This window comes from Microtus pennsylvanicus, chromosome 10, assembly GCF_037038515.1.
Source record: "Microtus pennsylvanicus isolate mMicPen1 chromosome 10, mMicPen1.hap1, whole genome shotgun sequence".
In the NCBI taxonomy this organism is placed as follows: domain Eukaryota; kingdom Metazoa; phylum Chordata; class Mammalia; order Rodentia; family Cricetidae; genus Microtus; species Microtus pennsylvanicus.
Genome location: NC_134588.1, coordinates 107,392,547 through 107,417,744, shown reverse-complemented (window position 1 = coordinate 107,417,744; position 25,198 = coordinate 107,392,547). Strand labels below are relative to the sequence as shown.

The 25,198-nt window shown below is 44.6% G+C and overlaps 1 protein-coding gene across 8 annotated transcripts in view; it reads left to right on the top strand.

The window, feature by feature from the left end:
• The window catches only part of Kcnk2 (potassium two pore domain channel subfamily K member 2), a 186,363-nt gene extending 170,018 nt beyond the window's left edge, over positions 1-16,345 (top strand). For all 8 annotated transcript variants that reach the window (XM_075989437.1, XM_075989443.1, XM_075989438.1 and 5 more), the window contains one exon: positions 14,196-16,345. In XM_075989437.1, coding sequence (XP_075845552.1) covers positions 14,196-14,513 — 318 coding nt within the window. In that variant the 3' untranslated portion in view covers positions 14,514-16,345. The remainder of the gene's footprint in view (positions 1-14,195) is intronic.
• Positions 16,346-25,198: the final 8,853 nt, after the last annotated feature.

Genomic DNA, 25,198 nt, shown 5'->3' with positions numbered 1-25,198 from the left:
TATAACACAAGACCACCTGCCCCAGTATGGTACTTCTCACAGTGGACTGAACCCTTCAATAGCAATCATTTGCTGAGAAAATGCTCCACAGTCTTGCCTACAGACCAATCAGATGGAGCCATTTCCTCAATCCAGGTTCCCTCTTTCCCGGTAACTCACTTGTGTCAAGTTGATATAAAAGTAACCAGTACATCCTGCATCAATTAGTGACTGAAAGACATGGACACACACACACACAAGCACACGCACCTGCATGTACACATCCACATTGAACAACACACACACACACACACACACGCTCACACGCTCACACGCTCACACGCTCCTATATACAAAGTGTCCCTGGTTTCTCTCCATGGACCAAGAGCAGTGGGTAGAGTGACAGAAATGTTCTCTTGTACTTGTTTGAGCCCTGTATTTGACCAGCAGTCATGCTGAACCTTAATATTTGTTTTTGAAAGGAAAGGGTTTATTTAGCTTACAGTTGTAGTCCATCATAAAGGGAAGTCAGGGCAGGAACTGAAGCAGCGGCCGGGAGAAATGCCACATACTGGCTTTCTTCCTTGGGCTTGCTCGGGCTACTTTCTTATATTACTGTGGACCACCTGTTGAATGATAGCACTGCCCACAGTCTAGACCCTTCCACATCAGTCATTATCAAGAAAATGTCCCCAATCACTTGTCTATAGCAATCTGATGGAAGTATTCTCAGTTGAGGGTCTCTCTTCCCAGACTCAAGCTTATGTCAAGTTGGCAAAAGAAACAAACAAAACCCAAAGAAACACTGTTCAGCCTGTTGCTCGGGCTTATAAATAACTAGCTTTAACAACTTAAATTAACCCATAATTCTTATCTGTGTTTAGTCATGTGCTTGTTACCTTTTCTCGGTAAGGCATTCTCATCTTGCTTCCTCTGCATCTGTTTTGTGACTACATCTCTGCCTTTTCTCTTCCAGAATTCTCCTAGTCTGGTCATCTCACCTATACTTCCTGTCTGGCTACTGTCCAATTAACAGTCTATTAAACCTATATGAGTGACAAATCTTTACATTGTCCAAGAACATTATTCTCCAGCACCCCAGGACCACCAGCCCAGATACGACATCACCCACAATGGGCTAGGTTCTCCCTAGTCAATCACTAATTAAGAAAATGCTCTGCACACTTGCCTACAGCCTGATTTTATGGAGACATTTCCTTAACTGAGGCTCCCTATCCCCAATGAATTTAGCTTGTGTCAAGTTATATAAAACCACCCAGCAGGCACCTTTCAATATCTGTAATTTGTTTCTTGTCTAGGGTAAAACACCCAATGCCTGTAACTCTCTGCTTCTTACTGCATCAGCCTCTCTGTATGTAGCTGATTTTGAACTGTCCCCAGTGCCACCTCCCCACGGGGATGCCCACTTGCTGCTTGGTCTCCAGTCCTTTCTGCTGGCTCCTTCTGGAGTTGCCCGTCTTTCCTATCTCAGGCTGAAACCCAGCACTTGGCAGTCTTGGGTGGATTTTCTCTTCATGTAGTGGAGTCATGGTGCCTCTCCAAACCCAGGACATTGATTGACATTTAGCTAATTCTCTTTCACTTCTCTTTGGGGATACAGTGTGTGGGAAGGGTAGAGCAAGGGATAAGGGAAAAAAACATTTTAGTGGACTATTCCCATGTTCTTGTGGTGAGTACTAAATACTCTTTATAGAGAGGGGGTAAACTGGTATTAAGTCTGGGTTTTCTGAATGTATCTTGAGGTAGTATTAAATGTTCAATTTATTCATTCAAATTAAATAGATACACATCAGGATGAATGCCTGTAGGTTTAAATCAACTCCCTCACCGGTCATTACTTTTGACTTGGCATTTTCTGCCAGCCTTTAAGAATGTAGACAATGAAGAGAGCCCTACCTCTTATCCCTCATCCCCACCCCAACCCACTCACTGTGGTGCTGACACAGTTTCTGCATCAACTCAGAGGGATGTTAAGTAAATATCTAATGTCTACACCTCACTTACATTAGTGTCGAATTTTCATAAATGGTACACAATTGCTTTCAACTGTCTTATATTGTTCAATATCCCATTTTGTGCAATGCAGTAAGGTGTTATATAAGTTGGGTAGCTCCCTAAAACAGGGTGCTACAGAAACCCCAATTACAGAGCATCAGGGAGAATCTCAGTACTGAAAACAAAAACTCATGCTATTGTTCTCAATCTTTATGTGTTGTATTCGTTTGTTTGCTGTTGAGAAGCTCAAGAATTATTAAGTATAACAGGTAGTTTAGGGTAAGGAGACTTTATGAGTATTATATAAACTCTCCTGAACCAGTGGGGGTAAAATTACATACCATTCTGTCAGAATAATGTAACACTTGAGTGCTCCTTTTGGGTTTGGGAGGGCTTTTTAACCTGGTTGGTAAAGAGACAATTTAAATTGCTCTTTTTAACAGTGCTGTTCAGCAATAAAATGAAATGTCAATACTTCAGAAACTGAATAAAGCTAATTGTTAGGAATTACATCTTGGCAGTCTCTGAAAATGGAACGCAAAGTAGGCTTCCGATTATTTTTACACATTGAACCAGAGGGATGTTTTCAGCCCAGCTGGCTGCTTTTAATACTTAACTTTCCTCGATGCATTAAGGTCTCCGAGCAGCTGAGTGCTGGGAAAAGTACTTACTTTATGATCTCACCATCTAAGGGAACAGGAGGACTTATGGTCAAGGTCTAGGGAGGCTTGCTTAACTTTGTTCATGATGATGAAGGTTCCTGCATGTTTGTTACTGAGTCTTATATGTTGGACTTTGAGGACTTGCTGTCAGGAATAGGTTCTGTGTTACCATGCCTTCACCAACAGCAGGGGCTAGAGCCCCAGAAATGGGGCTAATGTTCTGTATTTGAACTGAGTACTGATAACTCAACCGAGTTCAGACTTACAGGAAGAAATTGTTCATCAACTGATGATTCAGGAGAGGAACTGGCTGACCTGAAATGCTGGTTGCTACTCAAAAAGATCATTAGGGAAGTGAAAGAAAAACCAATTAGGATAAAATTTAGATAAGACACAGGATAGGCTGTGTAGGGGAAAGGTGACCAGGGAAGCATTATGAAGACTGGAAAGGAAGAAAAGAAGAGAGAGAAGAGGGTGGGAAAGGAAAGGAGGAAAGAAAGAAGGATGAGGAGGGAAGAGAGGTGGAAGGAAACAGCTTCATACACAGAGTGAGCATTGGATGGCAGAGAGTCAGTGGAACAGCTGAGGGAAGGAGCCTTGTGGGGAGAAAGCATGGCTGCGTTCTGATCCAGAGCTACCAAAGATGCTTGCCATGTTCCCACACACCACAGAGTCCATCTGAAGCGGCTGCAGATGATGACAATCCTGTAACTGGGGTACTCCTTTTTTGGAGAGAGTTTAGTGGCAAATTTGGGTTCCCATCTTCATGACTGGAACCGAAAAGATTATAGAATCTAAAAGGTGGCGGATGACTGGGAAAGTGTGTTGCAAGGGTGGAACACCAAAGCGAAGGACTCCAAGAGGAAGCACAGAGCCTCCGATGGTGTGGTTAGGGGGACAAAGCTTTGGAATATTTTGACATTGTGTGACATAATTAAGGCAGCCCCTGAAAATATAACGTAAGATTGGATCCAAATTACCCAATTGTTTGTTATTTGATCAAAGTGAGTAAACAATTTTGTTTGGGGCTATTCTAAATTTGATGAACTTCCCATTAGTGTGGAGTGCAGAGACAGCGTGGCTGAAATGAAGTGATGCCCAGTTTCCTCGTGACTAGTTACTAAACTGTCAAACACAAGACTCGTGAGGCAGCTCCGTTTAATACTGGAGAGTTTATGTGAAGCAACCTGGGTTGAGATCCAACCGTGTAATGCTGGTTGGAAGACCATGACTATTGCCTCGTGGAGATGTCTTTTCCATTAAATTTACTCTGAGTGTCTTACTAAAAACGAGTGCTGTAGCTATGTTGGAACAATTGCTTCCCATGAGAAAGTCCCTACCCAGCAATGGGGAAGCAGAAGGAAGAGGAAGTAAAAGGCAGGATGGGAAATTTTCTCTTCACAGAAATATGGCTAAAAAAGTAGATTAGAAGGAAAAGAAACCATAGGAGCCCAACCTTTAGAAATGGTCTCGACTCTCTGCCTCTCTAAAACAGATTCTCTTTCCCCCCTTCCAGAAAAGGGTTCTACTAACTTGGGAAAGCATGCAGCTGGTATTTTGTAGATCTGTGTGGAAGGAGATGATCTCTTTATACAAACACCTAAAAAGACCATACTCTTCGATAGCTTAATTTGAAAATCATTTCCAAGACTGGAAAGTTCCCCGAAACCATGTTGGGCTTTCTGCCTTCCGGTGAAGACTGGCAGAGGAGAGGAGATGTTGAGGAGTGCATCCATGTAGACAGTCACAGAACCAGACCAAGGGATCTTCTCACAGCCCAGAGTGAAGGGCAATACATTCATGGTTACAGTTCAGAAATCTGGGCTCAGACTCAGTCATTTTTTATTTGCTTTATAACATTAAAAATTAAACATTAAAAACCACAAGTCGTGGTTTTATACCTTGATATCCTGGTCAGATAGATTCCTAGGGACCGCTGCATCCAGTTCTGGAGCTTCAATTGTACTGAGCAAAAGAAAAGCATCCGTGGACTTTGCTTCCAGAGTTTGTTTGAAGCTGGCTCTGCAGTATATTTCATCTGACAGATCCTGGCACCAAGGGCGATTGAAAAGGAAAGAGCACTACACCAAAAATCTTATCCCTTCCAAGGAGCAATGCGAATCCCAACACTCGGTATATTAACATTAGAACCCAGTTACCATTTTATATACTTTTAATACTTTTGTTTATATTCATTCATTATCATATATGGTAATAATTTAGTTAGGAAACAAGTTTATTTAGTACTTAACCTCCTAATAGTAGAAAATAGCTCCTACAGGCAATAGACTTCTCAAAAAGCAGTGATAACTTATGTGATATTTATTGCTACTGTGTATATATTGTATGAGTTATCATATGCTTATTTTTTTGTCTTTGACAGAAACTCTTGATCAGAAAATGTTTTGTTATTTTACTGGCCTTTGTCACAGGACATGAACATTCTGTACTGTTAAAATTGGTTCTGATGGTTAGGTGGTACTCAGCAAATGATCAGAAGGTAAGGTTTCTGGGTTGCCTTGTCTTTGGGCTGTGCTAGGGCACACTCTCTCAGAGATCATGAAATGTCAGCCTCATGGTGGAGGACCTGGTGTCCGCATAGGAGGGTGCCTGTCTGTGTCTGACAACGGTTGGCAGCTTCTCACTAGTTCTGAAGAGTATGTGATGCTGAAGCATTCCCGTAGAGGTGGGGAATGAGCGCATTTCTCTGAATTACTACTTTCCAATACGATGGTAGATGTCGCCTTGTCAAGTGTTTGGGGAAACAGAGGCTCCACCTTCTGCTTTCAAGGAGTCTGCCTCATCTGTGATGGGAACCAATGGAGTGATGAATACCCCCGGGAGCACTGATGAGTCACCTGTAAAATTTCTAAATTGTAACATCCAAAAGAGCTGTCCTCTTAGTACAGCCTGTCAATTAGGCAGTTTAGGAAACTTACCCTAAAGATGTAAAATACTGCAAGTACTTGCTCTTAAAATATGTTGTTGCTGTTTAAGGGCCTTCCCAGTGTTACTTGGGATGACACAAAGAACAGAAGATGTAGGCTTTGGACCATGGCTGCAGAGGCAAGCAGCCAGCGTTCTGCTTTTGCAGGTGCTCTGCGGCCTGGAAAGACCTCGGATTCTAAGCACATGTCCTGTCCATAGGGGCCAAGGAAGACGATGGTTATCTAAAGTGAGAGTTGCTCATCTTCCATTTGCGAGGCGTCTGGTTGATCTGCTTCCACAATCAGGAAGCACAGAGTTGCATGCTGGAGCCCATCTGGCTTTGGCTTTTCACCTTGTTCTTCATCTGTCCCCAAAGCTCTCTCCGTGATAGTGTGCTTCCACCCGCATTCAGAATGACTCTCTGGCTTCAGTTAATCCTCTCTGGAAAATCCCTAGGAGACCCTCGCCAGCCCACATAGGGAAGGTATAGCAATAGCCAGAGTCTGCTACTGCTTCCAAGGTGCTGCCCTGCAGAGCTACTGGAGCTGTGACAATGGAGAGGGGACTGGTAAGGATGGAGGAGTCTCTGCAGACCTAGGTGCCTCTGCTCAGCTCCATAACTGGAAACGTAGAAACTAGGTCTGAGAAACACATGCTAGACCTTAGCTGTGCGTATCTGGCTAGGCAGGAGTGCTTCCCACAGGCTGCCTCTCCCTTCAGAGAGGAACAAGACGCCTGGTCAGATTGAGGAAGCAGAAGCCCTTTGACCTGATTATGTATAAAGACTATGATGATTAGTTTGCCATTTGTTCACCCGATTTGTCCAATTGACCTGGCTAGATTCTCCATGCATAGACCTTTCTGGAAATACCCAACAGGACCCAGCAGGCAGAACCTGTCACCGGTCATGAAGCCAGCAAGCAAATTAAACCAACATTTGTAACAAGTTGTACCGAGAGCTGGGGAGGGGAGGACAGAGTGTACAGTGTGGTCCAGGAACGAACAGATGATGATCAGATTGCATTCTAGGCGATTGGGAAATGACTTTCATGAGGATATTCAGTTCTCTGTGAGCAGGGACTATCCCAGAGGACAGGACGGAGAAACATTAGACTTTGTCTAGGAGGCAAAGCAAGTGTGGCCTGTTCAGGGAGCTGAAAGAAATATGCAGAGGGTTCCCGAAAGTAGAGCTGGTGAGGGCGGCTGGCTAGAGTTGACTCTGGAGGGGCAGGCAAGCCCGGATGGCATGAGGTCCTTGGAAGAGGTGGACTGTTACAGAATGTCAGGGTTGCTGCAGTGGAGAATGTGTTTGGGGAAAGGGAGCTGGAGACATCGGGGGGGGGGGCTGGTATGAAGGAGAAAGTGGATCTGCAGAACCACGGGTGTTTTGATGTGAGAGGAAGTGCTAGGAGGGCAGGCAGGGTGCTGGTAATGTCTGACTTGGGCAGCTTAGTGCCTGCAACGGCTGGGATGGTATGGAGCCCCAGACATGGGCTTGAGAAGTTCTGCAGCGTCATGGGGGAGACGTGAATCTGTGATACCTTCTTGTCATCCAGAGTGAGGTGCCCACAGAGCAGTCGGTTAGATGGACTGTGTGTCCAGGGGAGAGCTGACCTGGAAAGAGAGGTATTAGAAAATATGAGCACTGACAAACAGAAGGACATGGTCATCCAGGGAAAGAGAGAAGACGGCAGTGCGGAGGAACAAAGGCAAGCTAGGGGAAGATGCCAGGCAAGGAGCGCAGAGTGTATAGACCAGGACGGGGCTGACCGTGCACAAGGAGAAGGCTCTCCAGTGAATGCCCACACTGCGGAGCATCCACGGTAACCACTAAGGACCACAGTGTGGTCTCCAGCCCCATCATTGGTGACGTACACTGCTGTGTCTAAGGGAGAGGGAGTGCTATTTCAGCTGCTCTAAGACCTTTTAAAAAATAAAGTCCAACGAAACCAAACCAACTTAATACATGAAAATTCATTTTAATTTTCCAGAATGTCACAAATATCAACATTTCAGACAACAAAAATTTTTAATTATTTGATGTCCTAGGGAGCTTCTTTGAAATTCTTTAGAGATATTATATATTTTATTTGTGTGGGTATTTTGCCTCCATGCGTATATGTGTATGTGAATACAGTGCCCACAGAGGTCGGAGGAGGGCATCTGATCCCTGGAACTGGAGCTGTGGATGGTTGTGTCCCAAAGTGAGTTCTTGTTCTGATGGAGGAAGGTCATTGGTTAAATAAAAAGAAACTGCTTGGCCCTCATTGGTTAGAAGATAGGTGGGAGGAGTAAACAGAACAGAACGCTGGGAGGAAGAGGAAGTGAGCTCAGACTCCACAGCTCTCCTCTCAGGAGCAGACACCTCAGGGAGACGCCATGCCAGCTCCCAGGCAGACGCACGCGATGAAGCTCCGACCCAGGATGGACATAGGCTAGAATCTTCCCGGTAAGCGCACCTAGGGGCGCTACACGGATGATTAGAAATGGGCTAAATTAATATGTGAGAATTAGCCTAGAAGAGGCTAGATAGAAATGGGCCAAGCAGTGATTAAAAGAATACAGCGTCCGTGTAATCATTTCGGGGCATAAGCTAGCCGAGCAGGCGGCCGGGGTGCTGGGAACGCAGTCCTGCCACTCTTATTACTACAAATGGTGCCCGACGTGATGGACTAAACCCACTTAAAAAACCTGAGAAGGCTTAAAAATAAGGGAGAGAGAGTTTAACACAGATTTTTGCTGTTTGTTGGTGGCGTGCTGTAGAGAGATTTCCTGATTCGGCAACAGCAGCAGAAAAAACGCTGTGTCATTTTAAAGCGCAGCTTCTTGGGGCTGTACTGCCAGCATGAACTCTGGCTCTAAAGCATTTGTGGCACTCTGCTTGCTAGAAGCAAGCAAGCGCTCTCATCTAAGAGAGGCTTCCTGACTCAGCTTTAGCTGCAAAGCCTGCAGCTCATTAAGAGGTCCTGCCACGAAACACTTAAATGACGTTGACGAAAAGCTGAACGCATGTTCCCTCTCTCTCTCTCTCTCTCTCTCTCTCTCTCTCTCTCTCTCTCTCTCTCTCTCTCTCGTGTTCCTTTCTTTCTTTCATCCTTTTTTTTTTAAACACAGCACCTTCACTTCTTGGATATATGTTTGATCAGTGTTAAAATGATTCTGTACTTTATTTAGGTCACTGTTATTTTTTGGTTAATGACTATGTTGTGATACAGTTGTATAAAAATGCCACCATTTATTTTTTTTCCTTTCTTTAGAAATGGGAACAAATTAATCTTTTTCTTAAGGACTGGGGATAACTTTTCTTTCATAGGCATGCTTTGATTTGTTTTTTTTCCTCCATAATTTTAAAGCTTAGGAGCTATGTTTCCTAAGTCCAGTATCATAAAGAAAAGTATTGCCAGGTGGTGGTGGTGCATTCCTTTAATCCCAGTCCTGGGGAGGCAGAGGCAGGTGGATCTCTGTGAATTCAAGGCCAACCTGGTCCACAGAGCAAGTTAAAGGACAGGCTCCAAAGGTACAGAAAAATACTATCTCAAAAAAATAAAAGGGAGGGAGGGAGGGAGGGAGGGAGGGAGGGAGGGAGGGAGGGAGGGAGGGAGGAAAGCAAAGTGAAGATGGGCATAGTGAGGAAAGAACGCGCACTATTGCTGCTGCTTTTGATGACTAGCCCAGGGAGTGTTTTTAGGAGTTGACTCATTGTTTCCTGTAGGAGATTACAGCCATACACACTCACCCTGACACCATCACCAGTTGTAGGGCTGGATTTCCACCTAGTCTGAATTCTTTGCATTTCTCCAAAAAGTTTCTAGTCTTAGGATTAATAACTAGTGAAGACACCCTTGGGCATCGTGTCACCGCTGGCTTTGTTATGTTTATTGGCTGTAGGGTCTTTTGCATTCTAAGAACATGCTCACATGAGCAGCTGTCTCTCTTGTTTTATACTAATGATTCTGGTGCTCAACAGTGAATGCCAAACGGCTGCCTATGGGCACACAGGATGTGACTGCACACCAAGTCATTCTCCTGTATCCCGGCCTGTTTCTGACTATTCTCACTTAAGCTCTGACACCCCTAAAGGTTGTCCACCATTGGGGATTCTATCAAAAGCAGGAAAATCACATTCCCAGAATGGGCAGAAAGACACACCCTTGCCAGAGATCAAGTACAACCAAGGATAGGAGGCCATAGTCCGAGGATTCAGACAGCCAAAGCCTTCTTGCAGTTGCTGCTTTACTACTTGGCAAAGATGCTTGTATGCAGGATGTCTCAAAATATAAAAGAAAGGAAGGAAAGAAGGAAAGGAAGGAAGGAAGAAATTAAGGAGGAAGGTAGGGAAGGGAGGGAAAGAAGGAAACAAGGAAGGAAGGAAGAAATAAAAAGAAGGGAGGAAAGAGGGAAAGAGGAAGGAAGTTGAGAAGATAAGAAAGGAGAGAAAATGGGAAGGGAGGGGAGGGGAGGGGAGGCGAAATGAGGGACGGGTGGGTTTACTTGGAGACCACAGTTCAAGGGATACATACCAGACCCGATCAGACAACAGAATATCAGCCAGCTGGTCACATTGCATTGGCAGTCAGGAAGCAGAGAGCAGACAGGAAGTGAGGCTCAGGCTGTAGACGCTTTAGTCCTGCCCCAGCTTCATCTCTTAAGGTTCTACAACCTTCCCAAACACTGTCAGTCTCTGGGGTCCAAGTCTTCAAAACCATGAGCCTGTGGGAGACAGCACATCCAAGCCTTGCTGCACCCATCATATGAGAAAGGCTGGACTGCTGAGGAACCACAGGGGGCAGTAGGCACTAGTATGCTTTGAAATGCAGCCATTTGCAAAACAATTCATTTACTAAGGACTTATTTTTTTTTTATTTCACAAAAAGTGGAGGAGGAAGAAAATAAGATGAGCATATATAGAGAAAGAAGAAACAGTAGCAGCATGTGGGCTTCACAACATTGGCTTCCTTCGCCCATGTGTCAAGTTGAGGGGATGTGATTTTAGTGATGAGTTTATCCGTTCGATAGACATTTGGTGAACTATGTCTGCTACATACCAGGTACCTAGTGTCGAGGGTATCCGGGCAGTTTATATTCCAGCCAGAGATAACGAAAAGCTAACCATAGAAAAATTAACAGTTGACTTTTGATAAGCAAAGTGTAACTTTCATTGTAAGAAATCTGTTTTTAAGATGTGTGTGTGTGTGTGTGTGTGTGTGAGAGAGAGAGAGAGAGAGAGAGAGAGAGAGAGAGAGAGAGAGAGAGAGAGAGAGAGAGAGAGAGAGAGAGAGAGAACACCTCGGAAAAGGAGGAGGAACCTTCTTGTAGGGTAGTGGCCTTCTGGGATATGGAAAGAAGTTAGATGTCATATCTGCTTCTTATATTTGTTTGTTTTGTTTGCTTGTTTGTTTGGGTTTTGGTTTTCTAGATAGGGTTTCTCTGTCCTAGAACTCACTTTGTAGACCAGGCTGGTCTCGAACTCACAGAGATCCACCTGCCTCTGCCTCTCAAGTGCTGGGATTAAAGGCGTGCACCACCACTGCCCAGCTTCATATCTTATTCTTGAATTCACAGACACTCATTTAAACAGAAAATGTAGATTAGTTTGTTTTCTCTATTATATTAGAGTTTATATTAAATTTCTCCTAGGGAAAACTCATCAAAGAGTAGACTAATACTTTCTGGTTTTACTGTTGGATAATTATGAATTGTGAAATAGAGCAGGCAGATTCCTCCATAAAATCATCAGCAATGGGAGTAATGGTCAGGTGTAATTGTTTTAATTTATGAATAATTAATTATTCTTATTTTATAATAAATTTCAAATATTACACCATGCCCAGCCAGGAGGCATGCCTATAATCCACCATATACTTGAAGGGGACCCTGAACCTCACTCAGGTCAGGATTCAGGGTCCCAGGAAACTGCGCATTGAGACCTTGTTGCAAACATTTTGTTCTAAACTTCTATTAGGACAGTTGACTTTGAAGTAAACTAGAATAATTAACACATTAGAAAACAAAAACTATTTCATCTAAGACCTTACTAATGGAGACATTTAATCTTTAAGCTATACTTTGTCTTTAACATTAAGTTGAAATTGCAGAGAAACCAGATCTTCTAGCTTTCCATGTTAAATGTATTATTTTAAAACCCCAGGACAGTATGTATTCATAAAAAGCACTTTACTGTGTCAGACAGCAGGTGCTCTGGACTCGGAGACGATGGGGACTGTGATTTCATGCGCAGTTAGCCTGGCAAGGAGACAGCTGCTTAGGAAATGGAGCATCGTGTGAACTGTGGATGGTGATTTACCCCTGGGTGTAAGATTCATCGGGAAGCAATTCTGAGTGGTTGGGTTTCTCACCAACAGATACTACCTGTGCTTTGCTAGCTTGAGAGCACCCCATCCCAGTTTGCTCTCTATTGCTGTGATAAACACCAAGGTCAAAAGCAATGTGGGGAGGAAAGGATTTGCCTGGCTTATACCTTTTAGTCCATCATGAAGGGAAGCCAAGGCAGGAACTGAAGCAGAGATCGTAGAGGAAGGCTACTTGCTGACTTGTTCCCACAGCTTGCTCAACCTGCTTTCTTATCCCATGACTTGCTCTACCTGTTTTCTTATAGTCCCCAGGACCAGCTGCCCAGGGTGGAACCACCTACAGTGGCATGGGCCCTTCTACATCTATCATCAATCAAGAAAATGCCCTATGGGCTTGCCTACAGGCTAATCCAAAAAAGGTGTTTTCTCAAACGAGGTTGCCTAAACTCAGAAGACTGCAACTTCTATCAAGCTGACAAAACCCAACAGCGCTCTCCCACCAAAATCAGAGTGCAATTTAATCATTCAGTCTTGGTTGAGAGGGAACTGTGTATGACAGTCCCCACCTATAGGCTCGGCTGCACTCTTAGCTTGTAAGCACCGAGCCACCGCCTCAAGGCCAAGCATATGACTGATGTTACTTGGCGTGCTGCGCCAAGCAGGCACCTTTCGCCTTTGCAGACCGAGATAGCAGTTCATCACTTCCTTCCTCAAACATATTTTAGTTCATATCCATTCACGCACATATTATGTTTGGATCAAACCCACTCTGTTTTCTCCCCATCCACCTCGCACTACTTTCCCTCCACCCCGATAACATGTGCTCTTTTGTTTAAACACGCCGAGTCCACTTAGTGCCATTTGTTTGTATATGGGCGTACCTCTACTGGAGTATGGAGAACCTCTTGGGGGAGCACATGCATGGAGGACGTTGACTCTTCCCCTATTCACCCAGCAGCCACCAATCACTAATAGCTCCTCGGCTAGGAACAGAACTCTCTGAGACCCCCCTGCTCCATGCTGGGGTTTGGGCTGCCTTGATCACGTGCAGGTGTTGTGCAGGCAGTCCCAGCTGCCATGAGTTCTGTGCACAGAGGTCCTGTCATGCTCCACATATGCCGTTGTGCTTTAGGTACCCACAGAACTTCTGTTACTTGCTTGGCAGGCAAGAGAGAACCAAAGCAACGCAAGCCCTAAGTGACCACCCAGGAAAGTGAGGCTGGATGCAGGCACAGCTTCCTGGTAGGATGTTCCTGTACACACACCACAAGAGATTCTTCCCTGTGATGAAACTTGGCTAGTTGAGGAGGAGATGGCAGAGTCCCTCAAAGTCTGGTCCTTTTTCTGTTTTAGGATATAAACCTGCACACAGAACTGTCAAAGACTTGTAAGTGGCTTATGCTATGGAGTGAGTCCTTTGGTTTGTAGGTGCTTAAAACTTAGTAAGGGTGTTTAGCCGTGGAAAGAGAATGGCTCCCCGTTGCGATAAGGTCTCTGTGGTTGGTGACGTTCATAGCTTCAGCCATGCTGCTAGGTCCTAAGTGGCAACAAGAGGTTGGACCCAAAGGTCACGCACTATGTCTGAGTTCTAAACTCTAGGTTACAGCTGAGCTCACGGCTGCACTGCTGCCAGATGCTACCATGTCACCTGGGCAAGAATGCCCGACTCTTCCTCAACACTACCGCTTCTGTATTGCCTCTTCTACATCCAAGTCTTCAAAGCTACGGGCAGATGGAAACAATAAACAATACCCCAAAAATTTGGGTACACATTAAGAGATTTCGTTTTTATAACATTTGCAATGTCTTCATGTATGTGCGAATATGTGTAGGCACAGGTGTGAAGGCCAGAGGCCAGCCTCAGATGGTCCTCAGGTGCCTTCATTCATTTCTGAAACAATGTCTCACTGGCCCAGAGCTCTCAAATTAGGTTAGACTGGCTGGCCTAATAAGCCTTAGGGATCTGCCCGTCTCTGCCTCCCCAGTTCTGGAATTATAAAACACATGTCCCTACTGCACCTGACTTAGCATTTTATGTTTCTATGGCAGGACTCCCTGCATAAAAAAAGCATGTCTAGGGCATTAGAAATATTTTATTTCTCAGGTTTATGTTTGTAATATTTTAGAGCCCTTTCTGTAGGAATTTGACTCTCGTTCTGTCCGTGTGGCTGTTAGTAACACTGTCTCTGTCAGAAGATAGACACCTTCTCAGTAAATCTCCCGAATAAGACAAGAACTATACAAGATGTAGCTCCCCGTGTTGATGGCTTCCTCTCTCTTCTTGGCCTCCATGCTCCAGGTGGGAGAGTTCAGAGCCCATGCCGCCGAGTGGACAGCCAACGTCACAGCCGAGTTCAAGGAGACAAGGAGGCGGCTGAGCGTGGAGATCTATGACAAGTTCCAGCGGGCCACGTCCGTGAAACGGAAGCTCTCCGCAGAGCTGGCGGGGAACCACAGCCAGGAACTGACTCCTTGTAGGAGGACCCTGTCCGTGAACCACCTGACCAGCGAGAGGGAAGTCTTGCCTCCCTTGCTGAAGGCTGAGAGCATCTATCTGAATGGCCTGACCCCTCAGTGTGCCGGTGAAGAGATAGCTGTCATTGAGAACATGAAGTAGCTGCCTTTGGGAAGAGTCTGAGGTGTAGCCACAGGGCAGGGCTTCTCTAGGCTCTTGGGACTGTTGCTGGCAGCATTTAAACGGTGTGTATGATGAGCTCAAAGGGAAAGCAAATAGATACATCCATCTGGTCACCTTACATCCAGGGAGTCGGAGTCCTGCGGCGGCAGCCCTCTGGGGACTCGTGAGCTGTCCACTGAGTGGTAGTGGTGGATAGGCAGTGTTGATGCCTTTTCGTGCCCAGACTGTTGCCCCTCCCCCTCTTTCCTACCGTGCCATAAGGCCTCTGAAGGAATTGGAATGCTTTGGTAGTCATGTAGCTTGGAGGAATATACCCTCGACTTTTCGGGGGTCGCCTAACTGAGCCTGGATGCAGACCACTTAGGGATGACAACATTTCTTTTTGTAAATGGCAAGAAACTCTCACGCAGCCTTTTACCTAAGAAATTTCCTGGCAGTGCCTTAATTTACGAAGAAACAGGACCCTCTCTTGTGGGCTTGTGGTTTCCCTTCCCTGCCCCCCACCCTAGGCTGACCTCCGCTGACTCTTGTTTCCTCCTCCCCTTCACACACCGTACCTTGCTGGAAGCAATGTGTAGCTTGATGGAAGGAACAGATGCCAGCCATGGGCACAGAAAGAACACTCAGGAGCTCTGGTGTCACAAGGCAACGCAGAGAAGGGAGGTCAGAGAAGGCCCTCTGAGTATTTATTTGACTGGGGTACCAATGGTACATCTATATATATGTACAGAGTATTAATTATCTGGCCGGTAACATCGGCTGCTTCTACATAGCCCCCTTTTTTCCTGGCAGTATTTGGAGTTTATCATTTATTAATAACTAGTCATTTTTTAAAGGCAGAAGAAGTGAGCACATACTTCTATAATCTAAGTGATCTAATAGAAGAAAATGGTTCCAACTGATATCACAAAGTGATTTCCAACAGTTGGTGTGAATTCATTCTGACGAAAAGAAAATAGCGGAGCCGTGTATGTGTATTTGCTAAGAAATGGCTCGCTGCCAGCGTGGACGAGCCCAAGGCACAGAAGGCTTAGACCCTTTCTTTTCTTGAGTGGCTCTTGCCAAATTGTAGGGTGGGGTGATGCCCAGAAAGAGGGAGTACAACCCCAGCCACCTTAGAGTCCCTCTGCCGAGGTGACTGGGGGTGAGCACAAACGCTGGTCTAAGGGTCACTGTGACTTTTGCACATGGAATGATGCAGACTGCCAACCTACGTCATCTCTAACAGTAGAGAAAATGCTGAGTAGCACAATTTAAGTCCCCAGAGTTATTTTTTTTTAAGAGAAGAGAAGGCTGATAATCCATTTAATTTAGATTTATATCCTATAATTCTTTTGGATGTTTCAAAATTCAGAAAAATTTCATTTTGCAAACTGCTCCCCTCTCCTTTATTTTCATACTCATATCTACTGTACACTGTATACCTAATTTTTAAAGTGCAGAAGAGAAACGATTCCTCTCCACGTAATTGCAAAACTGATTTCTTTTCCTTTCGGGGGAGGGGTGGGCATACGTAAACAAGTGGCATTCAGATTAAAGTCTTAAGAAATCAACCCAGGATCTTAAAAAAAAAACTAAAAGATTCATATTTTCTAAAATTTGAATTTAAGCTAGAAATGTAAATATCCAGTTAGCTTGCAGAGAGTACTTTTATAAACCCGGGAAAGTTCTAACCAAAATTCTAGCAGGTCAGACTCCTTTACAAAGAAAGCTCCCCTCCATCTCCTCAGTAGCCATCCTGAAAGCTGACACGGTGGGATGCTGCACGTGGAAACTGTGAATCGGACGGACGAATAAAGTTTGTAATTAAAGTCGGACTCTCGTGTTTGCTGTGAGAACGTCAGTCGGACTCAAGCCTAACGGAACGGAGGGCTGTTGGTTCTCCTGCTGAGTTACTGCCAGGTCTTCATTCACAATAGCCAAACAATGGTTTGGGTTGGTCCTGTTGGTGATTGAACCGAGGCCTTGCACACGGACCCAGAGCAGAGGGCTGCACCGCTGAGGGCTACACCGCTAATGTTTTCTTGGCTTTTAAGACAGAGTAGCCTAGGCTGACTCCCAGTGTGGGATTCTTCTGTCCTCCCCTTCACATTACTAGAACCATGGCTCTATACTACCATGTCTGTTCTTCTGGAAGGGTTTATGATGCTCAGTGCTTCCCTCTTAAATACATACCTGGTGGGCTTTGGAAGGCGTTGACCCAGAGCCAATGACTGCAGTGCGGGAAGATAGTACCTGTGGTATCACCCACTTTCCGACTGTTCCTACCATCTCTTGATGCATGCTTAAATCATTCTGTCTTTGCTAGAACTCACTGACATAGTCTGGAGAACGAACCCAGACGAGCAGCTGCTGGCTGTAGGAAATAATAGTGGAATATCTGGGTAGTACTGAAGCTTAAGGAAGGCAGCTACCAGCTAACCTTCCAAACTCTATGCCCCAACTATTGACTACTTACCATTTTTCCTTTTTCCTTTTTGCAGTACTGGGGATTAAGCCTAGGGCTTTGAGCATGCTAGGTAAGTGCCCTACCCTTGAATTATAGCCCCAGTCCCTTTTCTATTTTCTTCTGGGGTTACACTAAGTTGCCTGAGCAGGCTACAGGCATGCAACACCATGCACAAGGTATGGATTCATTCTGTATATGTATCTGAAAACTGGTCCCTGCACCGTGGTTTCACTATAAAACACCCCCTACAGATGCATGTTCTGAACACTGGGTTCCCGCCTGGGGATGCTGTTTGTCAAGGTTGTGGAAGCTCTGGGACTTTGAGATGCACCACTGGTCACAGTGGATGGGCTTTGGGGTTTTACAGGCCCACCTCTTGCTTACTCTGTTTCCTGAGGAATGAAATGTGGTCAGCTGACTTCCGGTGCCCCCCTGGTTGCCAGGTCTTCCATCCCTGACGGAGTCCACCGCTCTGGAACTGTAAGCCAACCAAATCCTTTCTCCCTTCAGTCGCTTTTGCTCAGGGTGTTTTACAACAAAGTAAAGAAACAAGTCACCTCTAGACTGGGGAGATTTTACCACAACTTGAGTATTATACCACCTGAGGCTGCTTTTGTCTTCCCCAGGCTTTGTTTTGTTTATTCTTCCATGAAGAATACTGATTAGGGTTTTGATGGGACATTGTAATTCCTAATGAGGGGGCTTTCTTCTGAATCAGGAATAAGTTATTCTATTTTGGAGGATATTTGGAAAAAGAAATTGAGTAGTGAGATAAAGGTCAGAAAGTCCCAGTTCCTTATTCTCAGACCCTCAGACCTAGGTAGCAGGTAACGGCGTTTGTCTGAGGCTTCAGTCTTAGCTGAGAAAGGGATTCCTCTGGCGCGCTTTCAGGTTTGTAGCACGTAGTTCTTTCTCATCATTGCTCCATAGTTCATGCACATGTGTTTTTGTAGGCTTCTCTCTCTTAATGCAGTAAAATATGAAATTTCTGAAGCTCAAAGGCACTCAAATATGTTTCTTAACCTCTGAAAAACAGGATGAGGGGTGATGCATATGGTTCTGTCTCTTTCTCAAATTCTAAGAAACAGTCAGGATAGAAAGAAAATCAAATCCCTCCAAATTCTATGTCACAGATCAGTCAATAAAAGTATTTAATTATTGAGGCTGGATGATTAAAAAATTTTCAGGATGAAAATTTTAGATGAAACGCCCAAACTCAAATCTGGACACTCTGGAGGCCTGAGCTCGCTATGCAAGTTCAGTTTTTTGTTTTATTTTTCACATTTCTTTAAAATTTTTGCTGTTCTCATAAAATTAGCTCTCATTTCTTATTTAAGTGGGAACATAAATTTGGGGGTTTGTAAAGATGTATTTGAGTCCTCAAGTTATTAAAATCAATATTGGTTTAGGCTAACATGTGTTTACTAAAATATTATTTTTAGTGACATTATCGCCTGAATGTGTTCAGGAATTACTTCCGGTGTTGTGTGGCGATATCTATCTACTTGATAGGGATTTTGGAGAACGAGACCCCTTGCTGCTTTACATTGGGAGTTGTCATAAGGCCCACCTGCCCCCGTCACCCTTCCCCCAGCTCAAACACTCTCCACCCAAAACGCTACTGTTCCCTCCTGAAAGATGGGAGTCTTAAGAACACACTGTTAGAATCCAGTCGATGTCTGTAGGCCCCAACTCAACTGAGAGACTTGTTACTTGCTTGTTATTTAATCCTACTAATGAGGGCTTTATTATTTTCATTTCCTACTTTTGTTTCATGGTACTTGCTATAACAACTTTCCAATTTTATTATTTTATTCTTCAAGTCTGTCTAGGAATTAGCTTCTGAACATATTTTCTGATACTAACAAGTGGATGCCTTTTATTGGCATTAGATAAATGCACATTAACATCCTTTCCAAACAAAATTCTTTTTTTCATGCTTAAATGACTGTCTATGCCACCTGGAATTAAATCTAGTGTTTGACACATTTGAACTATTTCCAGTATGGCGTGTTAGTCACTCGCAAGGTATGATGTTCAAATGAGCTCAGAAAAAGCATTTCTCACTCAGAACGTGGCTGACTGTTGTGAGTGGAGGTCCTCTTTTGCATTATACATGAAGAGACGCTAATATGTCAATCATTTTGCACTGTCTCCTTTGCTTAAATGCCGAGTTAGACATTTAAATCATATTAACATTGGGCTTACGTTTCCATATTTTTCAGCAAACATCAGTAAGTGACATTTCCTGGTCCAGATCAAAATATAATCAGTAACCAAGTGTTTCACATTTGGGACAATGTGGCATGAAGATCACATGTATCTGATGAAGCCACCTTGCATCTTGTGAGGTAGAACCTCATGAACAAAGCTGATTCTGACATTGCCAAGCTCTCCAGGCAGGTTAGCCAAATGCACAAATCTCCCTTACAATGGCAACGTATATGCAAAGTAAATACGGCCTTGCCCCTGTCAGCACTGGTCAAGAGCCTTCAATGAGTCAATCACTAAAGATATAAAACCACTCAGAAGACAGAGAGGTACATGGTGGGAAGTCAGAGAAGACCTCCAGTGGTCCCTGAGAGAGAGATTTGAGTCTAAACTATGCAAACAGACTGGCAAGAGGGCTCAGTAGGTAAAATTGCTTGCCCGATTAAATTCTAAGCCTGTAACCCATGATGGCAGAAGTTGTCCTCTGCCTCCGTATGTTCCTCATAGCATGTGCTCACCTGTACATACTCATCACACACACACACACACACACACACACACACACACACACACACACACTACCAAGACATCTTTTCTCCTTGAAACATTAAACTATGATGAACTCAGTGCATGGAACTAGAAAACAAGCAATGGCAAAGTAACAGCAGTGTAGACTCTGTTGCTTCTTGAGCAACATTGCCATGCACGGACCATCAGCCCAGCCACTAGCTGCTCTGAGCGACACATTGGGACAATCTGAGCTGCCCCAGCACAGCTCTGCAAATGGGAATCTACCCTTATGGGAAGTTAACCAGCTCCCCAGTGTGGATGCTCCAAAGACAATAACTGACACAAGACTAATAAAAGACAGAGATCTTGGCCTCCCATGCGTAGGTCCCACTAGGCCACATCCTTTCTTATAGCCTCCTCTGTCCCCTCTTTTCTCCTCACAGGCTTTCTTCTAGTGAGCATCCCTAACCCTCACATTTGCCTGAATTCTGGCCTTTGATTCCGTCTTGAAGATGGCTGTGATATTGAATATTGAAACAGAAATGACAAAATTCAACACTTTTTAAATAGGGAACCAGTGACTCTGATGTGGGTCTCATTTTCTGAGCAGCCAAAAGGAAACATTTATCAGGGGCTTAGAACTCACGGGCAGTGCTGAGAAAGTGGATTCAGGTCCTAAGAAGGAAGCCACACAGAAGACAGCGTCCCAGGAACATGGGCGTTAACAGGGCTCATACAGTAACAGTAATGCTGGGAATTGCCCACAATAACCCTTGAAAAATATTTCAGTGGATTATATTAAAGTATGTATGAGATATATGTATGATATATATATATGTGTGTGTGTGTGTGTGTATGTATCATATAAGCTTATGCACTATATTGGTCATGTTACCCCCGACACTTCCCCCCATCACCTCCCCTTTTCACCTTCCACCCATTCCTAACTTCATATCCTCATTTTTTTTTAATTTTTTTATTGATAAAAGGAGAATAAAGAAAAGAAAAAAAAACAAATTTCCACCTCCTCCCAGCCTCCCATTTCCCTCCCCCTCCTCCTACTCTTCTCCCCCTCCTCCCATTCTTCTCCCCCTCCTCCCACCCCTCTCCCCTTCCCCCCACTCCTCTCCCCCTCCCTTTCCAGTCCAAAGAGCTGTCAGGGTTCCCTGCCCTGTGGTAAGTCCTAGGTCCTCCCCCCTCCATCCATATCTAGGAAGGTGAACATCCAGACTGGCTAGGCTCCCACCAAGCCAGCACATTGCGTAGGATCAAAACCGCGTGCCATTGTCCTTGGCGTCTCATCAGCCCTCATTGTTCGCCATGTTCCGAGAGTCCAGTTTTATCCCATGCTTTTTTTGGTAACAGTCCAGCTGGCCTTGGTGAGCTCCCAGTAGATCATCTCCACTGTCTCAGTGGGTGGGTGCACTCCTCGTGGTCCCGACATCTTTGCTCATGTTCTCACTCCTTCTGCTCCTCATTGGGACCTTGGGAGCTCATTAAATAGCCCCCTGACTCCAGTTGGTTCTGCTTGTATCCACCTGGGGAGGGAGTATCCACCAGAGCATGGGTGGCCTCCCAGGATCTACTCTGCTTAAATAAAACCCTAAATATAATAAATAGAACCCCAAATCATTGGGATTTATTTCTCCTCAACTCCTCAGGTGAGGTGAGAGTGTTGACTGGCTTTATCCTGTTCAGACAGCAATATCATCTGTGAGCTCATAAATACATCATCCTGCCAAGCTGAGAAGACACTGTTTGGGCTGCTCCTTCCTGGCCACAAACTCTTCCAGTCTTCTACTGCCCTGTCCACAGGGCCCTGAACCTTGTGGGGAGAGGCATAATATATTGATAAGTGTTTCTATGAATGAAAACACAATTTTTTTGAGCCTAGAGAAGCATTCCCCACCTTCCAGCTCTATGCTGTCGAAAAGCAGGCTGGATATGTAGGTAGAAATGGTTCCCTCAGAGTTCATCCATAGTGTGTGTGTATGTGTGTGTGTAGGGGAGCGTATAAAAATGGAGAACAGAGCCGGGCGGTGGTGGCGCACGCCTTTAATCCCAGCACTCGGGAGGCAGAGGCAGGTGGATCTCTGGGAGTTCGAGGCCAGTCTGGTCTACAAGAGCTAGTTCTGGGACAGGCACCAAAGCTACAGAGAAACCCTGTCTCGAAAAAAAAAATGGAGAACAGAAGTTACATAGTACTTTTCCTTGATATTTGAACAAGATATGGAGACATACTACAGTAAGTTGAAAACAGATTGATGAACTTTCTATACTGCGTGCAAGGATGAGAGGGACACAGTGTCTTCACTGGCATTGAGGTCAATCAAGTTACGACCCAGCCAGTGTGGTTTTTCCATGGGTTGCATGTAGACTGTAATACTTAAGTTTCCCCTTAGCTTACACATTTCAGAAGTAGTTGGGAAGCCAAGGACTCTGGGTAAAGCATTCACAAATGGCCAAGTCAATGAAGCTCAGAAACAGGTTTCCTGTGATTACAGGAAGAGCAGTCAACAGTTACATGCGGACAGCTGAACAGAACTATAAACTGGCACCATCAGAGGCTCCTGCCTACTAACTACCTATTAGCCGTAGTCCCAGTTGTCGAAAGCATTAGCCTCCAGATGTTGCTGAATGTCTCCAGTGGGGCGCCATCAACTGTGTATTCTGTAGTAAGGACTTCAGAGAAAGCACAGGGAAGTCGTGTGCTCTGGGAGCATGAACCAATGCATACCAAATTCTACATAGACGGTGGAGAGATCATTGCAAGCCACAGACAGTTACTTGAGCTCTGGTTTGCGGCAAGACTTGATAAACTAGGAGAGGGAAATTGATACATGAAGGACGTTGGCTCAGCTGCCAGTGGTGTCCTTAGAGTTGACCTAAAAGTGCTTCCTCGGAGTCCCCTTGAGCAGGACCGGGGCTTTGGAATCGGTGGAATGAGGGCTCCCTTCAAGTCACCATGGTTTTAAATCTGTACACTTCCTTGCCCACGGGCAACTTTAATAACCAAGAGAAATGGTCAGACAGTGACATACACTCTACTTGCCAAGGAAATTTGTGGTTAGTTGTGGATTTGAGAGACAAGTAGCCCAGGTGTACCTGTTCCCAAAGACCTTTATACCTGCTGGGTTGTGTAAATATTCTGAGCCTTTCCCCTCGTGGTTCTTTGAGGAAGTCAGTGGTGATGGTGGAGTATCCTTGGTAAAGCCTGAAATGCATCAAAATCCAAGTAGCGATTTCCTGCAGCAAAATGAGGCACTTGAAGTTTAGCAGAGGGAGAGAACCCATTTCCTATTAATTTAAAGGATGCTTTTTCCACGGCAGGGCTGGGTTGTGCAAAGGCTGAGATATTACAGCCATCACTTTTATTGCTGAGCTACGGGACATGATCAACATTACAATAGGGGCACTCATTTCCCTGAATTATTTTGGTAGAGTCCTTCTAGCAGAAAGACATTTATTTCACCGGATCTTGATAAAATATTCCGTCAGTTTGGTGCAGTCATTACCTCTGCGCACTGCAAGGGCCACACAAAAGATCAGAGTGTGGGGCAGATTCCTACCGAGGCACCCACATTGCCCAGAAGGTCATTAAGGAACGTCTGCCGGGTGACTGCTTAGGAATTGTTCATAAGGAACAGACCCATGTCCTCGCTGATGTGACTGTAAAGTTCCAAAGCTCCATGTCAGCTGTTTTCCAAGATGTTTAATGAATCATCACCTTCAAGATGTTTTGTGATTTGATTTTAAAAAAATCTATTCTTCTTAAATGCCATGAATAATTCAGTGGACTACAGTTCACTGCTGTAATAAAATACCATGACCAAGGGAACTTACCGAAGGAAGGAAGAGCTGATTTTGGCCTGTAGTCACAGAGGGAGAGGTCGGCATGTGGGGGAGGAGCAGCCACAAGTGTTCAGGGCGGGAAGCTGAGAGAGCATGTTCAGCTTCAAACACGAAGCAGAGGAGAGTGAACCGGAAGTGGAATGAGGCTGTGAGTTCATTCCCCATGACATACTTCTACAAGGCCCCACCTCCTAAAGGTCCCATACCATCTACAAATAGAACTGCTATGCTGGAACCAAGTGTTTACATACATGAAACTGTGCGGACATTTTTCTTTTAAAGCACTCCCCTGAGTAAGCTAACAATTAGAAACAGCATTAAGAGTATTAGTTAATTTACCCCAAGATGAAGTTAACTTAAAACAGAAATTCTGGGGATCAGGAGACTTGGCTATGTGATGTGACTCTGACATTTACTGGGTTTGTAGGGAAGCTCTTAGCCACCGTCTTAAGGCCTGACTGAGCATGAGACTCTGCTCCAGAGATGGCATTCCATGTGGTTGTGGAAAGTCTAAGGGAACCTGCCTCTTCTCCTGTCTGAAGAACCTCATGGCATGGCAACTAGCTTCCTGACAAAGGATCTGAGAAAGAGAGCAAAACAGCTTTCCTGTAGTTTATATCTGTTAGCATATATAGCCAATTTCATTTAAGATGCATTTATTAAAAGTGAACCCTGCCGAGCGGTGGTGGCACACACCTTTAATCCCAGCACTCGGGAGGCAGAGGCAGGCGGATCTCTGTGAGTTCGAGACCAGCCTGGTCTACAGAGCTAGTTCCAGGACAGGCTCCAAAACCACAGAGAAACCCTGTCTCGAAAAAACAAAAAACAACAACAAAAAAAGTGAACCCTGAGATCAAATTGGATTCAAAGCAGGGGGAGGGGTTGACATTAAACACAAACTATTGAAGACTTGCACCGTACAAAACACTTAGGACTTTTTTCCATATCTAAGAAAAATCACATTTGATTTCAGAAGCTGATGCAAATAAAAATATTTTGATAGATCACTACTGAGATAACTCATAACTCTCCTCCAATCTTTAAAAATGCAAATCTTGCCAAAAAGATAGAAGACTGGCTATCAGACAAATAGAAGATATTTGGTCCTCATAAGTAAGATGTGCTCCACCATGCTAAAACAGGCCTAGATAGCCTACCGTGTTGTTTTGTTGCCAGAAAGTATGTTTGCAAAGGAATGCTCTTTTTAGCTTCTTTAATCCCACTCTAAAATGAAAAAGACGGTGTTCCCAGTCCTCTGGGAGTTGGGAGAGAGTATGAAACCCCTGCAGCTTAGATTACAGCAAATCCTCTGGGAATCCAAATAGCTGATGCCTCTCTTCCATTTCCAGAGGAGCACATAATCCAGAAAGAATAAGGACAGCTGGCTGAGCCATCATTGGATGGGGTTGCTCATTTGGTTAGGACACAGTGGGGGCGACAGAAAAGAGATTCCCCTATTTGAAAGGAGGAACCTTTACTTCATGGGCACAGAGTGGAGATTTTTGAATTTATTTCACGTTTGCTCTAAATAATTTACAAAGCTGTGGGAAAATAAGGATAGCTCAGTAAAAACCCTTTTGTGTCACACAAGTCAGCATTGTGGAAGACAGAAGCATCAATTCTTACATATAGTACTTAGACC